The sequence below is a fragment of the Castanea sativa genome, chromosome 2, assembly GCF_040712315.1.
Source record: "Castanea sativa cultivar Marrone di Chiusa Pesio chromosome 2, ASM4071231v1".
Classification (NCBI taxonomy): domain Eukaryota; kingdom Viridiplantae; phylum Streptophyta; class Magnoliopsida; order Fagales; family Fagaceae; genus Castanea; species Castanea sativa.
In genome coordinates, this window is record NC_134014.1 from 52,208,107 (window position 1) to 52,221,632 (window position 13,526).

Sequence of the window (13,526 nt, forward strand, 5' to 3'; positions counted from 1 at the left end):
TTCCCTAAATTAATACGAAGCCCATACACCTCCTCAAATCTAGCAAGAATCGCCCTCAAATTAGCAATCTGAGAAGGTTCAGCATCACAAAAAATCAAAGTGTCATCTGCAAATAGAAGGTGAGACACCATCACTGACGGACCAGCCGTACTTCCCACAGAAAAGCCTGAGAATTGCCCAGTGGAGGCAGCCACATCCAACATACGACTTAATGCCTCCATCACAATATCAAACAACAATGGGGATAAAGGATCCCCTTGCCGAAGCCCCCTAGAACTTCCAAAGAAATCAGTTGGGCTACCATTGATTAAGATGGAAAAATTTACAGTTGAAATGCAATACCTTATCCAGTTTCTCCATTTTTCTGAGAAACCACAACGCTGCAACATATACATTAAAAAATCCCAACTCACATGATCATATGCCTTCTCCACATCCAACTTACAAAGCACACCCGGAACTCCTGACTTCAATCTACTATCAATACATTCAGAAGCAATCAAGACGGAATCCAAAATCTGTCTGCCCTTCACAAAAGCATTTTGTGAATCTGAAATAAGTCCATGCGCCACCCTACGAAGCCTATTAGCCAACACCTTAGAAATAGTCTTATACATCCCACCAACTAAGCTGATAGGCCGATAATCCTTTACCTCCACAGCATCCACTTTCTTAGGAATAAGAGCTAGGAATGAAGCATTAAGACTCTTCTCAAACACCGCCTGAGTATGGAAATTGTGGAATACAGCCATAATTTCAGTTTTCAAAACACCCCAACAAGATTGGAAGAATGCCATGGAAAAGCCATCCGGGCCAGGTGCCTTATCACCATTAAAGTCATGGATCACCTCAAACACCTCTTCTTCCTCAAAAGGCCTATCTAGCCAACTTGCATCTTCCACCGAGATGCTAGAAAAATCCACATCATCTAAGACCGGTCTGTGAGCCACATCCTCAAAGTAAAGCTGCCTATAGAATTGAGAGATACAGTTTGCTATAGCAACAGGGTCCGAAGACATCACCCCATCCACCATAAGCCTATCAATAGAATTAACCCTCCTGTGAGAATTAGCTATACGATGGAAAAACTTAGTATTCCTGTCTCCTTCCCTAACACAAAGAACTCTAGATTTCTGCCTCCAACAATTTTCCTCCAACAGGGTAGCTTTCTCTAACTCATCACGAATTCTTCCCATATCTACCCTTTCCTCCGCTGATAATCCCTGATTCTCCTCCTTAATCTCTAAAACACTAAGTTCCTTCCACAATTTTCTAATCCGAACATCCACATGACCAAACACCTCCACATTCCATCTTTTCAAGTCATTTTTAAGGAGCTTTAATTTATTAGTCAGAATAAAACTCGGCGCACCGTGAACCTGGTAGGAATCCCACCATGACCGTACCCTATTCACAAAACCTTCATCCTTTAGCCACATATTCTCAAATCTAAATGGCATACTCCCTCTCTGAAAAGATCCACCCTCAAGGACAATTGGAAAATGATTTGAGCACAATTTAGACAGTCGTCTTTGAGAAACTGTTGGGAATTTATCCTCCCAATCTGCAGAAAACAAAAACCTGTCCAGCCTAGCTATCGAAGCAGCTTCTCTAGAATTAGACCAAGTGAAGGTACCTCCTTGCAGTGGCAGATCAATAAGACCCTGATCTGAGATAAAGTTAGAAAAATCCCTCATAGCAGTAGTGAAAGAAGTAGACCCCAATCGTTCAGAAGGGAACCTAACCACATTAAAGTCACCACCCACACACCATGGGACGCTCCACCAGCTATTCAAGCCACAAAGTTCCTCCCATAATAACCTCCTATCTCGGTATAAATTAGGACCATAAACACCCATAAACGCCCATACAAACTGATCTGACACACTTGTAAACTTACAAGAAACCAAAAATCTCCCCACTGCTTCCTCCATTTTATTCACTACCCGAGTGTCCCACATCACTAACACCCCACCAGAAGCACCACATGAACCTAAATAAGACCAATCAACATGATGTCCACCCCACAAGCTACGAATCACGGCTCTATTAATCAGCCCCATTTTGGTTTCTTGAAGACAAACCACATCTGGCCCCCATTTCCTAATCAAGTTTCTAACCCTGAGCCTTTTATCCTGCTCATTCAACCCTCTAACATTCCAAGAAATAATCTTCACCTTCATTAATAAGACACAACCGCCCGCTCAGAACTTGCACTCCTAACTTTATTTATATCAGACTCGACATTTAAAGATGACAGCAAATTCTTCAGCTCCCTCTGACCTTTCTGTCCGGACTTAAACAACATCTTCTGACCACCCACCACAAGTTTCTGCCTTTCTTTCTTTTTTTTTTTTTTTTTTTTTTTTTGGCCTCTATGGCTAATAACAGACCTGTAATCTGCTCCTCAAAACCTTCCAGTGAAGTTCCCACAGATTTCTTGAAAGCCTTTATCCTATTTGTTACCCATTGTGATAGATGACACTTATCCACACACTCCTTACACCCAATCTCCTTCATAGGACTAGACTCCAACTCCAACGGACCTTCAGTAGCCAAAGGTACCACTACTAAAGGCTCATCACCTCCCTCACAAGACCTCAACCTTTCATCAGACTCCCACAGCTCACTTACTGACCCGGGAACCACAGTCAAGGAATCCACTAGCCCCTCACTCTCATCTGCCCAAGTAACCCTCTTCCCTTCATTTGTACAAGAAACATTACCTGGTACACCCTCTCCCTCTAGACTTGAGCAAACTGACATACAGTCAGGAGAACGGTATAGTGACAATGGGAGCACTAATTGCCGACCATCACGCATTTGTAATATCCAATCTTTGGAGTTACCCCAAGATTTATCCAAGTCTCCGACCAAGTCCGTAATAGTTGGGCCAGGTATTGGAACTCCCTCAAAGTCAGAAATAACCGAACCTTCGAAACCCATGAAATCATCATCCCCTTCCTCTGATGCCATTGAAGAAGACAAAGGCACCAACTCCGACATTATCAGATCATCCAGATTCAATACCTGTTCTGATATCGTGACCGATGACACCTCCGGCACCAACCTCGACCCATACTGCGTACTGGACATTGACAACTGTTCGTGGGAGACTTGGGCCACCGCTGCCGGACTTGTTGGCTCAGTGGGTGGCTGCGCTAGTCGAAACGAGCTGAGCTGAGCACCGTTAGGTTCAATCTCCATCACCGCTACGTCGATCGGTACCGTCGGCGATGTCTTAGGTTGCTCCGAGGTGGTGGGTATGACCATCGGTACCCTCGGCGACATCACTGATTGCTCCGATGTCTTGGGGGTGAGCACCGAAACCATCGACGATGTTGCGGGTAGCTCCGATGCGATGGGTTTGACCCTTGGGCACCGAACCTCCTTCGTGACAATAAGCTCAGTACTACCTGAGCTTGGCTTAAACCCATTTTGGACAGAGGACTCCAGAGCCCATGGGCCACTAAAAGAACTTTCTCCAATCTCAAAGGTAGTTGGGCTTAGCAGACACAGGCCCAAAATAGGTTCTTTATTACCCAACGAGGCTGAAGCATTCATCTTGGATGGGCTCAGACCCACTGCATTATTAGAATCAACCTTCCTTGGTACCCATTTGCCAGTTTGTTGACCTCCCTTAACAGCATCCCAAGATACCCGCCTCTTCCCATATTCATTTACACTCACAGTCAGCCCTCTCCCCAGCCAACGTCCCTTCCTAAAATCACGCAACTTTCCAAACTCAACCATTTTTGAATTCAAACTGGTCTTCAAAGGAATTTTGCAATTAATTCCTTCCGGGATTTTCTCCTCAAGTTTATTCTTGCCATTAATATCACCTACTCCACCCTCACCACCACCCACGGCTGCCTGATGCAAACTACCAGACTGAGTTTCAGAAGCTACAACCTGAGTGTGAGACTTGTCACCTGGAATCCCCACATTATTCTTCACGATACCAGCCTTAATCTTATCTTTGTTAAGGGGCTACTGAACATAGTTCAACATTGCCTGCACTGGAGCTTTAACAACTTCCACAAATGACCTGGTAGGATGGTGTAATGGGATCTGCTTAGATCTATACGGTACAAACTTCAAACCACCCAACGCATATTGAGCAGGTTCCAACATCCTTCGTAATTCAATCCCAAAAGTTCTCCATCGTTGTTGTAAATTACCGGCTGGAATAATGATAGTTCGCCGCCGCCCACCAACCTTAAGCTCTGTCACTGATACAAACTGCCCAAATGAATTGGACCCCCGTTGCAATGTGTACGCAGTAGCACCTTCCCTGAGTGTGAAAAATTGCTTAGAGCTAACCCCAATCACAATGTGTTCCAGATTCCGCATTATTCAAAGCGCAACACGCTTACCCATAAACACCGATTGCATGTAGTATTTTCCCCGTTCAAAGATCTTAAGGGAGAAAAAATTCCCTCCTTCCTCAACCACTAACTGAAACAACTTAGATTCAATAAAGAAACTTCGGAATCCCCCCATACTGATCCTAATACATAAAAACTAAAACAGTATTTCTGGCTAATTCGAGGTAGCTGGGCCTCAAGAAACTACCAGATGGATGTTAGAATCATCTGCACTACAGCCCTAATCATTTCTAAGTTGAAAATTTTACCATGAAATTGACACTCCACTGATGCAAAAATGGAATTTAGGCCCTTAGGGGGTTTGGGGGTCCAATTCCTTTCTATTATCATTCATTTCCTAAAACACTAGAAGAGATCAAGAAAATAATTTTTAGACAATAATGACTTGGGAACGGCTTGTGGCAAGTATTATCGGGCGTCTTGCCTTAGCATTATTGATCCAGGTAACTTCATATACAAGTGTCTTCGAACTGTCCTTTTAGCCAATGGCCTGAGAAATTTATTGACCTGTTCTTATCTTTCAGGTGATTCTGATATAATTAAGACCCTGCCAGGTGACCATTAATCAGATTGAGTTAGACGCCTTCCTCTAAGGTTCTTGTCATTGGAGAGTAGAATTCTATCAGTTTTCTAAATTTTCTCTTTTATTTTCTTGAAAATTTCTTCAAGATAATTGATCCCACATATTTGTGATGTAAGCGGCAAATGGTTGTAATTTAATGGCAAATTTTGCTTTGATGGATGGGATGCAGGTTTACATGTTTGCTTCCGGAAATAACCAACAAAGCTTTTATTTTTGTATTATAAAGTGGTTAGTTCACATGCGCTTGTCTCTGGCTTACCGAACTTATAAATTGCTATGACCCCTACCGATCTTATCCAGATTTAGTGTTGACGTAAGTGTAATAACAAAGGGATTCCTATGATGTGGGTTTGTCGTTTTGGCTTTGAGCAAATTAGATATAGTGCAAGTATTTTACTATTTTACTTAAAAAAAGAAAATCATCTTCTCAGGGCATCAAACAAAAATAGGTGAAATGTATTAAGACAAGACCCTTTAAACTTCTATTTTGTTGCAGTAAGACTCCACTTCTTCTATTGCTGTTAAGCGAAGAAAAAAAAAGTTAACAATTATAATCACTAGAGACTTTTGTAATGGGCTTGCTCAATTTTTCCCTCTTTTTTTCTTTGCTCAAAGGAAATATGGGGTGGCGCAATGGCAAAATGGTCACTTCCACATGGATTGTATCGTTTGTAATGGCTAATCTGAGTAAATCTTTCAAAAGCGGATTAGGAGCTCAGATAATTCGATATCATATTTATTACCTCCAAAAACTCACTCAGCATTTAATGCAATGTGACATGTCTCCTAAAAAGGAATTTTAACCACTTTAGAAGCACGCGAAAGTTGACAAGATGGGCAAGGGCTTGTCACATCAATTGGAAGTAACGTAAGAGGGTAATGATGAATTCCTTAGGCTAAGCACATATCAATCAAAAGTATAAATACCCCTTGTTATTTTCCTAAAGGTATGATGTTCTCAATCCAAACAAATTTCGATTCATTAGATCTTTTGAAATGCTAACTTAAACTTTGGAGTGCTATTACCACCCTTACCAAAGTTGCCGTGTTTATTGTGTGTAGGTGCAAGACAAACCGACCTTCTTTTTGTGTGAACATCCATTAAATATCCATTAGAATATTCACACACCTATTAAAAAATGGAAAACATTTGGCTCTAAACATATTTGGAGCTACCTTTTCCAATTTACTGTGTAGCGATTGAAGAGATAATTCATATGTCATTTTAGAGTCACATGACTTTGTTAATGAATTATGTGACTTGTTAAAATAGTGTATGTGGATAATTTTATAAATCATCAAGTAATGAATTGTAAAATATAGCTCTAAATGTATTGGGAGTCAAACTTTGTTTATATGAAATATGAACTAAAATGAGAATGAAAAATAATATTTCCAATTATTTTGAAGAATTTATATATTTCCTAATGAGCAATTTTTTTAAAAATTTTGTTTTAAATTTTTTTATAAACTCAACTTGAATATATAAGTGTTATGTCATGCTTCAAACTTTTAATTCAAAATTAGAATTATATTATAGGGATCATTTTTTTTTTGTTTATTTTGTTAAGTAATTGATTGAGAGATGAGGAGTGGGTGAGTTTTTATCTTTAAAACCAACCTTTATAGTTAAATTGTATTTTATTTATTAAGCAAATAAGGCATTTTTTATTTTCAAAAAAAAAAAGAAAAGGGTCTCAACCCTTTGTTTTTGATGTGTTGTTAAATATGACATTGCATGGGATTCACAAATCACAATTTTACTTGAGAAAAAGAAAATTACGAAATTGAAAGAGGAAATAGAATTAGGGAATTTAAAATAAAATAAAATGAAATAAAATTTCACTCTTCTCTTTATTTTTGGATAAAATAAAATTTGAGCATCGTCGTTTAGACAAAATATCCCTCTCTAATGGTTTGCGCCAAATAGCCCGAAATTGCACCCCATGCTAAAACCCCTCTACTCTCTCTCTCTCGCATTCTCTCTGCAACTCTCTTCTATCCCAATCCGCTTCTCTGAACTCCTCTCAGTTCCTTTCGAAACGTTTCTTCTCTACACACAGAAAAAACTCACAAACCTGTTTCTAGGGTTTTTCCTTCACAAACACCTCTCCTATAATCCACACCACCAAACCTTCTCTCTCTCTCTCTCTCTGTCTCACTGTGATTCCCTCAAACGACGTCGTTCCAATCAAATCGTTCTCCGCCATTAATCTCTGCTCCTCCGGTTCTTCCTGCATTTGCTCCAATTTCAAGAAACGCCACCGTTTCTTTCTTTCCTTCTTCTTTTGCCAATTGAAGCTTGCTCTTAGCTACTCTCTTTTGGGGAAAAAAAAAGTTATTTCTTGGGTTTTCGAACAGCTCAGAACTTCGACCAGCGTGCCTTGAACTTGGAGTTTCTATTCAATTTTGGTCTTTGAAGACTTATTTAATTAATTTTCAGATTGAAGTGGTTTTTCTCTTAAGTACTGGATTGGTGGGAGGTGTGATGAATAGTGTTTTCAATGAGCAGATTCTTGCAGATAAACTCTCCAAGGTCAACAGCACCCAGCAGTGCATTGAAAGTAAATTCAATCCTTCTTTCTTAATTGCTCATTTCAATTTTCAAAATTTTTTATTTTATTTTAATGAACATGTTAAATTCTTTGTTTGTAATAAAAAAATGATTGCTTTATTGATTTGTGTGTGTGTGTGAGTGTGTTTGTTTTTGATGTGGTTGGGATTTTTATTGGGGTCATGCTAAATTTGGAAATATAATTGACTAATACAATTTTTGGTCAACTGAACAATTTATATTGGTATCATTAGTCATTGGAGGGTATAGTGTTGGTGTTGTGATGGGTATTAGCTACTTGGTTAGATAATTGAAAGTTCAGTACTTGAAGACACATCAATTTGCTTTGTGATACTTTGGGTGTTTACTTGGTCAAACTGGACTATATAAGTGATTACGAGACGCTCCAATTATAACTTTTTATTAGTTCTTTTAGAGTATAGAGCAGATATGGCTTGTGCTTTCTTGGGTTGTGTAACTTTCATAGTGTGTATTTGTTGAATTTTATATAGATCTGTTATATCAATGATTTGCTAAAGTGTATGTATCAACATATCTTAAGCATTATGAAGCGTCATATCTAGTTTTTATTTCATGTAATGTAATGTAATGTTTTGTCTTGACTTTTGCTTTTGTATAGCTTTGTCACATTGGTGTATATTTCACCGGAGCAAAGCAGAACTGGTTGTTTCGACATGGGATAAACAGTTTCACAGTTCGCAGATGGTTCAGAAAGTTCCCCTGTTGTATCTAGCAAATGACATCCTACAAAATAGTAAGCGCAAAGGAAATGAGTTTGTTACTGAGTTTTGGAAGGTTCTTCCTGCTGCACTCAAAAGTGTTACTGGGACAGGAGATGATCAAGGAAAAAATGTGGTCTCTAGATTGGTAATGCCTTCTTTGCTTTATTTGGTTTGAAGAACTGATGACATAAGCCATACATTGTTTCACCAATTAAACTAGTGCTTGTATTATTTTTAGGTTGCTATATGGGAAGAAAGGAGAGTCTTTGGGTCCCGTGCACGGAGCCTCAAAGATATAATGCTTGGAGAGGAATTGCCTCCACCCTTGGAGTTCAGCAAAAAACGTTCGCGTTCAGTCAGAATTGTAAAAAGGGATTCACGCTCTATTAGAACGGTTAGAATGAGGGCCTTGTTCTCTTTCTGCTTCATTCTGTTTAGAAGTTACATTTTCTTCTTCCATTTTGCTCTGCATGTCTGAGATGTGGCTCACTAATGTATTATTTATTCGGAAACCAGAAATTGTCTATTGGAGGTACAGCTGAAAAAATAGTTTCAGCATTTCACTTGGTGCTCAGTGAACATCCTAATGAAGACACGGAAATGAGTAAATGCAAGTCTGCAGTTCACCGTGTGAGGAGGATGGAGAAAGATTTTGATTTTACTTGTTCTAACGGTAAGCCGCCTACAATGTGTATTGAAGTGGTGATTGGACTTAATTTCTTTTGACTGGTTTGTTATAACATGTTTCTCCATAAAGATATCCGGATTTTATTTATAGCTTGCTTTCTTTGTTCCTCAGCAAAGGATCCAAAGCGAAAAACTCTGTCCAAAGAGCTGGAGGAGGAGGAAAATATTTTGAAACAGTGTATTGAAAAACTTAAATCAGTTGAAGCAAGTAGAGTAGCGCTTGTATCTCAGTTAAAAGAAGCTCTACATGAACAGGTACCTGATCATACCGCCACTTTTTTAATGTCTAATGAGTTTTTAATTATCTATATGCAATGAGTGACGATCTGTTTGTCTGCTACAAATGACAATCTATGCAATTATGTGCTCACTGTCTGAATTCTTTTCAGGAATCTGAACTGGAAAATGTCCGAACTCAGATGCAGGTATGTTCTCCATTGATTATATCCATAAAAATTAGTCCAATATTCATTCATCAACCAGTGTAAGATGGTTGTATATTTACTTATTTAGCATGTGTACTATTTCACAATTATATCTTTTAGCCTGCTTTTACATGCTCTAACAACTTGTAAAAAGCTTGTAAATATTGTTTCTTTGTGGCACTACATATTCTGTTTTAGGCTGATCTCTTCAGTAAAAGATCCACTTGGCTACTGAAAACATTTGATAATGTTGGAGTAATTGAGAACTTTTATTTTTGGGTTAGCTTCCTGTCAAGCTTGAAGATTGTGTGTTTTTTTTTTAGCCTGATGGTGGGGCGCTGTTCTGGAGTTAAGTTCAAGTTTCTCTAACATACTATGTTAGGAAAGAATCTAGAAAGTTAAAAAAGAAAACGAAATGATGAGAGTTCATCAAAATATAAAAAAAATTCATTGTTTAGATAATGACTAAGAACCAGTGTGGTGTTTGTGGTTGGCAAAAAGATCAACACTATGTTTTTGTTGCCACAAAATTGGTCCTTAGAGAAACTGTACCACTTAGGAAACAAGATTTCCTGGAATATCACAAATCACTGCAAGGCCAATGTCAAACCTGCTTCTTAAAAGTCAAATAGATACGAACAGATGAAAAATCTAGCTAGCCTCTGATGTTCAAAATTTTGTGAATTCTATAATTTAGCAGTGACTTGTGTGATTTGCTCTCTACACAACTTGTAACTCTGGTTATTACTATAAGGAAAAAATTTATTGTGGTGTTCTTATTACTCGAGTCTATTCTACACGTAATCTTTTGTCAATGGGCCAATACCAATGCTTCATAGGTCCGATTCATCCTCTTTCCTTACTAGGAGAATATTATGGGCTAATAGATGCCCTTTTTTGACATCAATAAACTTATTACTTATCCAAAAAAAAAAATTATGGGCTAATAGATGCAATCAGTTCAAGCATATGCTGAAGTCTTGACTTCTTTCAGTTTAAGTGTCTAGCTGATGAAAAATCTGCTCTTGGATTGCATGTTTTATTTCTTGGGTTTATACTTATCTCAAGCTGACTCTCCAAGGTTCCTTCTGCAAGTTTCTTGAAGCTGATTGTGGCTCCTCATGCACATTAAATTAACTCAGCACACATAAACCTTTGACGTGTGTTGATAAGAAGACTGTGAAAGCTGATAAGTAGACTGTGAAAGCCTTATTTGTGAAAAGTGGAATAATTAGTTTTAAAAAATTGTTTCTCTTAGTCAAGCATCTCAAGATGCTCAATAGGAAATGCGCTTGAGCCTATTGAGCATCCTGAGATGCTTGAAGGGGTTTGTTTTCCAGTCCTCCTTGAAGGGGTTTGTTTTGTAGTGTCAAAATGGACATATTTCGTCAGTACAGAAAGTCTTTAAATCATGTAGTCCTCTAATAGTTACCTTTCTAATAAACTAAGTCAGCAGCCATATGGCTCCACTATAGTATTTCAAACTTATGGTGAACTTGTTTTGAGTTTAGATTCTCCAGGAAAATCAAGGGTAAAGAGATTCCTCTGAGGCTATTCAGATATTTCTTGGATGCAATCTGGAAGTGTCCAAACAATTGTTAAGGGTTAATTAAATCGTTAAGTCACTGACTTAACTCTACACTTGAAGTTATGAGATTTTATTTAATTTTTGTAATTTAGTTATGCTGTTTATATATTGAAGCTAGGTCAATGGTCTTTGGACCCAATGGCTTCTCTCTCTCTCATAAACAAGGGGTAGAGGATGAGGTCAGGAAAGTAGGGCATGAAAGGTCTAGAGTAGGGCCTAAATGGGATGACAATTTATTTTGGCTGTGTGTACTCTGATTTTTTTCCCCTTCTGCCGAATGAGACTTTAAACTTTCTTTGAGCCTTGAATTCTCTTCTCTTTACTTGTCCTTTCCATATAGGGAATTAAAAATTTGTAACTTTAAATTCTTTGTTTGTGCAGCACAAGTAACTATAAATTACGTTCTCATTTATTTCAATCTTGCTTTTTATCTCTAATTGGGCTCTGCAGTTGTATGCATTTGCATAAAAATACTATACTGTTTAGGACCTTTCGGTTTCAGTGGATTGAATTATCTAAACACTATGTTTCTGAACAAATCATAGGTAGCTCAGGCACAGGCAGAGGAAGCCAGCAACATGCGGAAGCGGCTTGATGATGAAGATTATGTATCAAAACCATCCACCGCAACTACTCCAATTGATGCAAACTCAAAAGCAGGGCAAACAACTAAGAAGTCAGCTGCAGCCATTGCAGCTGAGGTTGCAGACAAGCTTGCAGCTTCTAGCTCCTCTCAACTGATAATGACTTCGGTTCTCTCTACATTTGCAGCGGAAGAGGCAAAGAATGCTGGTTTAGCAAAGGTATCTACGCCTTCAAATTCCGATTCAACGGTAAAACCTGAGAAGTCGTTGCCAGTTTCAGAGCCTATTGCTTTCTTGTCCACACAGCCATTTACTTCACCACCAAACCATTCATATCAATCAGTTTTGGTTCCACAATCAACAGTGCAGAACCAAGTCCCAACCTCTCAAGCTCAATATCATATACTTCCAAACCCATCCTCCCAACAGTATTTGCAGCCATCAGGAGGGATCATGACCCCATATGGTTATAATAGTATTCCGCCCTTACCACCAGGACCACCACCTCCACCACCCCATATGGTCAGTCCAATGGTGCCTTTGACTTTGCAAGTAACTCAGCAACCCCCTGCGCCCCCTAGTTTCCGGCCACTTCAGCCTCCTGGGATGGTATATTATGCTAATCCTCACCTTTCTCAGTGAAAAAGTAGACTGAGCAAGGTAAATAGTTAATCATGTTTTCATACATGCATTTTCTTGGGAACTTGGAAATTTTGTCTGCTCAAATTGGCCTTTTTTGAGATACACAGGTGATTTCGCTATTAACAACCCTTTCATGGATGGATTTATTGAGAACCTCAAATCGATGGCCCATTCGTGCAATTCACCACATCTATTGTGGCTAGATCAACTAGCCAGATGTACCAAAAATGACTAGGTTATTTAAATATATCATTAAAATGTAAGGAACATGAGAGAGAGAGAGAGATAGAGAGAGAGAGAGAGATTGTTGGGGTCACTCTAGATTGCAGAATTATTGTACATGTCATCTTTAATTTGAGGACCATTCTTTCTTGCTTGTAAAAGGCAAAATTATCTGTAACAAAGTAACAAATTTGGTCAAGCCCCGAGAATGAAATTGTGATAAATCAACAATGATTTGGGATTCTCTTGGAAAATTATTAGGTTGGGTTGGAGGGTTTCTTTAATTGGAGAAATTTCCAATCAATGACGTGTAGAAATTAACCCAACTCAACGCTGTGTCAGATTGGTTTTTTGTTTTTTCCCCCTTTTTTGGTAGAAGGTGTTAGATTGGGTTGACTGATTGGATTTAGATGTTTTGTGCTTTGTAACAAATTGGTTGTTTTTTAACTATTAAATTCATATATCTTTTCAATAAATTATTAGATTTCCATAATATGCTTGAATTGTATTCTTAATTTGCAAATTCATTAAAACTAATTCTTAAAATACCAAAAATAAATCGAACTAAAAAAAATAACATCTGGTAATCAAATACACATGTTTGCTGGATTGTGTTGAGTTGGGTTTGATGGGTTGTAAATGCTATAATCCAAACATGGCTCAACTCAATGCTCAACTCAACTCACGAAAAATCAATTAGTGGGTTGAATTAACCCTAAAATTTAGTAAAAAATTTGACACTACACTAACTGAGAAATATTAATCGGAATAGGGAATACATATGCAGTGTGGGTTTCAACAAGTGTACTTGGTATTCCTCGTATTGTCTCGCATGTATATGGAATTTGCATGTGGACTAGCTTGTAACCCATGCAATACATGGACAAGTTTAATGTAATATAATTTCTTCTTCTTTTATTATGATTAATCGTAGACCCACGGGATATGTGAGAATAAATAATTATTTTGTAATTGTAATATAATCTATAATTTGTTGAATATAATTTGTTTTTCCTAAAAATTAAACACTATTTGGTCCTTAAATTGATTCTTTTTGTAGGTTGCCCTTTTCAAGTTTAGCTAAAAAATTATTATTATTTTCTTAATTTT

General features: G+C 38.1%; 1 protein-coding gene across 2 annotated transcripts; it reads left to right on the forward strand.

Annotated features, from left to right (window-relative positions):
• Positions 1-6,833: 6,833 nt before the first annotated feature.
• On the forward strand, positions 6,834-12,892 carry LOC142623203 (uncharacterized). 2 transcript variants are annotated; one of them, XM_075796600.1, is made up of 8 exons: positions 7,326-7,535; positions 8,166-8,413; positions 8,507-8,662; positions 8,785-8,941; positions 9,068-9,210; positions 9,345-9,380; positions 11,514-12,212; positions 12,302-12,441. In XM_075796600.1, the coding sequence occupies exons 1-7, from the start codon at positions 7,460-7,462 to the stop codon at positions 12,192-12,194; spliced, it is 1,497 nt and encodes a 498-aa protein (XP_075652715.1). In that variant the 5' UTR covers positions 7,326-7,459; the 3' UTR covers positions 12,195-12,212; positions 12,302-12,441. The 2 variants fall into 2 exon arrangements, with proteins under 2 accessions (XP_075652714.1, XP_075652715.1); XM_075796599.1 differs by having other exon boundaries at positions 6,834-7,535; positions 11,514-12,892.
• The last annotated feature ends 634 nt before the right edge of the window (positions 12,893-13,526 follow it).